The 5,002-nt window shown below is 40.4% G+C and overlaps 1 protein-coding gene across 1 annotated transcript in view; it reads left to right on the forward strand.

Annotated features, from left to right (window-relative positions):
* Nucleotides 1-2,058, forward strand: part of LOC107182521 (tigger transposable element-derived protein 1-like) — a 12,427-nt gene extending 10,369 nt beyond the window's left edge. The window contains exon 3 of the mRNA XM_015561524.1: nucleotides 2,034-2,058. Within this exon, the coding sequence (XP_015417010.1) occupies nucleotides 2,034-2,058 (25 nt within the window). The remainder of the gene's footprint in view (nucleotides 1-2,033) is intronic.
* The last annotated feature ends 2,944 nt before the right edge of the window (nucleotides 2,059-5,002 follow it).

Consider the following 5,002-nt stretch of genomic DNA (forward strand, 5'->3'; position numbering starts at 1 on the left):
GTGGGGGTGGGAGAGAGGCTTAGAGTGTGTGTGGGGGGAGGGGAGGGTGGATTTTCTCTATCTTTGTGGACAATGACCTGGGTCATCTAATCTGGTTTTGACCAACTAAAGAAATGGAGAAAAATCTCTCCCAGCAGAAAACTGCTTCACACTGATTACCTCACTGCAGCCCCAACAAAACCCCAACCTGGTGGTCGGTGTTGAGCAAAGATGTGCTCGTTATGGCAGAGACCCGCCTTTCCCCCAACGCAGCGATGCCAGCCGTCTCCCCCCCTCTTCCTCGCGGTCCGGGGCTGCGTCCTGAGCCTGCGGGTTTCCTCCGGAGGCTGTCTCGGCCGCACGGTTGCAGGGTTCTAGCCTGCGGCTCGCCCTCGGCTGGGTTTGTTACCTGTTTTCCCGCTTGGCAGTGTTGATGCAGGTGGCTTTTTGTAGAAAATTGAACCTTTCTCATTCTCTTCAGTCTGCTTTCATAGCATAACCACCTCTTGCACTTTTTCCCTGTGCTAATGTGGGGGCTAAAATAGATTAATACTCCCCCCCACACACACCTTTTAAGTTCTGGCTGGGCTCCTCATCAAATTAACAAAGACATTCAAGGAGAACAAAGTTTTTCATATATGTATGCTTGAGGAATTCACAAAAGCACGAACATTCCAAAAGGAGGGAGGCAACATGGGGTATGTAAGACGTTTTGGACAAAGGAAAAAAAGGGGGTGGGGAATGGGCCGTTTACAGGTGGTTGAGGAGCAGAGCATACACGGCAGGAAAATCCTTGCTAGGCAACTCAGAAACAGCGCGACACTCTAGGGGGTATCTAGCCAATAGGCGTCTGCCTGAAGCCCTTTTTTTTTTTTTCATTTTTCTTTTTTTAAAAACCATACATAATTCAACGTAGGTTAAGGCGACATTTTAAGATATCCTTCCTGAAGCAGATTTCTGTGTCTGAATGTGTTGGGCAGGAAAAGGGGCAGGGTCAAAGGTTCTGAGTCTTGTTTCTTAATAAACAGCTTAAAATCAACATCCCTAAAAGGCAGCTCCTGGGAGGCAAAACGTGGGTTCTCTTCACGAATGTCACCACTTTGGAAGAAATCTTTGGGAAAAGGTTTTTGAAAAAACTTGGGCTGAGAAGTATTTTATCAACTGGTTGCACCTTTTCTTTTTGGTATTGCTTTTGTTAACATAAGAAGCATTCAAAATCTGTAGGGAATCTTTATGAGTGTAATTGAGCCAACTTGATGATCGTTACCTGGCAGCAAAATCTCAGTGGGTTGAGCAAATGCTCTGGAAAATGGCAGTTTTACCACTTACTTTATTCATCAGAATCAGAGGGGAAGATATTCAGGGGTTACATGAAATTCATTGGTGACATTAGTGAGGTGGGGAGGGGAGCGGGAGAGCTCTCTGGGAGTGGGTAAAAAGTAAACCAAATAGACACATACTTCTTTTACCTAGGTGGGTATAGCAAAGGGAACAGGTAACAATTAACATGATAATAATAACTATGAAGGGATTTGTGGTCTCTGCTCTGGAGAGGTGGTTGTGCTTTGAGGGATCCAGACCAAAAAAAAAAAAAAAAGAATTTTTTTAAAATATATATTCCAAAGGCCTGTTATCACATACGTTATCTTAGGTGCAAAAAGACAACAGGCCCAGTTACGGTGAAAATGGTCTTTGGTAGGGAGAAATGCCGCTATGGAACATGACTACCCACCATGAGCTGCTTTCAGTTAGAAAGTGTTAATTTCAGACCGTACTATGTGGTGACGTCCTGTCTCTGAGTGTGTAACATGGCCGAGCTTGTCAGGTTTAGTATGTGGTGCCCTCCCCGTCCCCCTTTTCCTTCCGTCCACACTTTCCTCCTGTGTAAGTTGATAATTGTCCAGCTCTTGGTGTTCTTCATTCTCACTCTGTGAGGAAATCCTCTCCCCTTCTCCCTCATGTCTTGACCCTGCCAGGGGGTAGACTTGGTGAGCACAGGACCTTTGCTTGGCAGTGGGGTTTTTCATTGGCTGTTGCTTTTCCTCTTTTTACAGCCACCCGTATTCAGTCAACCCATGACCCACTTCAAACTTTTAGTCACTTTGTAGATTGCCTTTAAGATACCAAGTAGTTTTAATGTAAATGTAAAAAGAAATTTCAGGATACTGTACCTCAATCATTACATTTAGCTTTAAGACAGGCCAGTAAACCAGAGGATGAGGCCCAGAAATCAGCATTTTAAAAAGATTCCCAGGTGATTCTCATGTGCAGCCAAGGTTGGGAACCACTGTCCTGCGCTCTTCCTTGTTTCACTGTCCCCAGCTTTAATTAATAAACACACTCTCAAAATCACCTGGACTTGTGTTGTGAAATCTTTCCCGCAGGAAGTCAAGAACCCGCACACTACCAGCTTAGTCCGCTCCTGGTCAGGCCCCTTTCTGGGAACAGCTTTACCATATTAACATCTAAAGCTACTAATTCTTTAGCATTTGATAAGATTACTATTATTGTCTTTTCAGATGATATTATAGTCTGTAATAATTGCATGTTCTGTAAATTCAGCCAGTGAGTGTAATAAAAAATAAAACCAGCATCATTTCCTCATTGTTAAGAAAGTGAGGTAGCTAAAATTTGACACCCCATCCCTTTTCAAAATAGAGTTTATATTGAGAGCAGTTTTAGGTTCATAGTAATATTGAGATTTCTCATATACATTCTGCCCCATGTGCCCTCTGCCCTGTCCCACATATGCACAATCTCCCCAGCTATCGAAATCCCCATACTGGAAGGGTAAATTTATGACAACTGATGAAAATTATTGACACATTGTTATCACTCAAAGTCCAGAGTTACTATTACAGTTCACTCTTGGTGGTGTACATTCTATCTATGGCTGTAGGTAAATGACTCCTTAAAAACAAGTCGAGAACTTTTAAGAGTTGTAGAGAATTGAAATGGGTGTTATTTTTAGAAGATTAAAGAGAATATTTTAAACATCCTAAAAATTAATTTCACATAGCTTTCCTGTTTTAAAAAATTGGATGTTTAAACTTTGGTTTCTTATATTTGAATTTTCAACAATTTTTTTTCTTTAATCTTCACCTGAGGATAATTTTCCATTGATTTTTTAGAGAAAGTGGAAGAGAGAGGGAAAGACAGAAAGAAATATCGATGTGAGAGAAACACATCAATTGGTTGCCTTTAGCACAAGCCTGGACCAGGGCCCAGGCGGGGGAGGAGCCTGCAACCAAAGTACTTGCCCTTGACGGTGATGCTCTATGCACTGAGCCAAGCCAGCTAGGGTGACAATTACTTACTTTGTATATTAAGAACTAAAGAGACTAAACTTCTTGGCTGTGTGACCATGGTGATTTATTTTCTGAACCTGTTTCTTAGCTGTAAAAGGGGGGTAGAAATGTTTATAATATGTGAAATAATTTCCTAAGCAGCAAGCACTATAATATTCATTGATATCATTAGTCACATGCTGTTTTTTTTTAAATGCTAGTATAGTTTATTTCCAGTGAATACCAGTTATGTAAATACTGTTAAAACTTTTTTTTTTCTAAGGGCTGGTTATACAAGAGAGTTCGTTATCTGGTTATGCATAATTCTTGTGACTCAGGTAAAACTATCGAAGAAGGTCAAAGGGACCTTGGAAAATTTTCTAGTTCATCTTGCTGTGTCTTTTTTTGTTTTTGTTTGTGTGTGTTTCTATGTTCATAAATAAAAATTTGTTGGAACCCAGTTATGCTCATTCATTTACATATTGCTTATGGCTGATTTGTATAAACACTAAAGTTAAGTTGCTTTGATAGAAACACCTACCCTGACAGCCTAAGGTATTTATTTGTCTGGCTCTTTTGATAAAAGTTTTGCTGACCTCTATTGTAATTGAACATTATAAAGAAGAAATTTCCACCCACCAGTTGGGGGAAGGGAGGATCTATCAAAAAAGAAATTTCATGCCTTTAGTGAGATGTCAAGATCGCTTCTCCCAACCATCTTTCCAGATAAAAATCTCCAACATTTGAAAGTTAATAATCTGTGAAACCTTTTTACTGCTTCCAACAATAGCAGTTATACACACACACACACACACACACACACACCTACCTTTCAGTCTTCAAAACCAGACCTGGTTGAGCCACATATTTTCTAGTCTGGTGGGCTGGGGTCCCATGTTCCCAGTAAACACATTGGATGATATTTCTGCCACTGTCTGTATGGCCAGGGCTTTGACATAGGCCACACCTATTCTCCAACACACAATATCACATCTTTTCCAAGTTGTTTAGAGATATAATAGTTCTATTTATAGAACTGAATGGGTAGAACAGTGTAGGGGAGGGCGGAACTAAACTATTTTCTGCACAAGTTCATTAATGCTTTAAAATAGTTAGAAAGCAAACTTCATCCAATATCCTTGATATCTAGAACCCATGGAGTGATTAATAAGTTAAAAAGTGACCCATTTTCTTTTACAAAGTGATGAGTCATAAAAGCACTTTTTAGTAGCATTGAATGACGATACATTGCTGTGCAGAATTATAATGTCATCTTGCTGGTATGCCCATAAGTGGTGTAACCTAGGAGTATAAACTCGGTATATGCGTGTACAGCACTTTACTGGGGAGAAGACTCACAGCTTTCAGCATGCTCAAAAGGGGTTGACTAGTATGACCATCTTCCCCCTAGAATAGCGGTTCTCAACTTGTGGGTCGAGATCCCCTTGGCGGTCGAATGACCCTTTCATACGGGTCACCTAAGACCATCCTGCATATCAGACTTTACATTACGATTCATAACAGTAGCAACATTACAGTTATGAAGTAGCAACGAAAATAATTTTATGGTTGGGTCACCACATGAGGAACTGTATTTAAAGGGCCAGAAGGTTGAGAACCACTGCGAGGTTCTAGGAACCATTAGTTTCAGTTATTTAGGCAGGGTTTTTGTTTGTTTTTACTATATATTTTGCAGATTATTTTTAACATTTGTTTTTGTTTTTTAAAAAATATAT

The sequence above is a fragment of the Myotis davidii genome, unplaced genomic scaffold (assembly GCF_000327345.1).
Source record: "Myotis davidii unplaced genomic scaffold, ASM32734v1 scaffold356, whole genome shotgun sequence".
In the NCBI taxonomy this organism is placed as follows: domain Eukaryota; kingdom Metazoa; phylum Chordata; class Mammalia; order Chiroptera; family Vespertilionidae; genus Myotis; species Myotis davidii.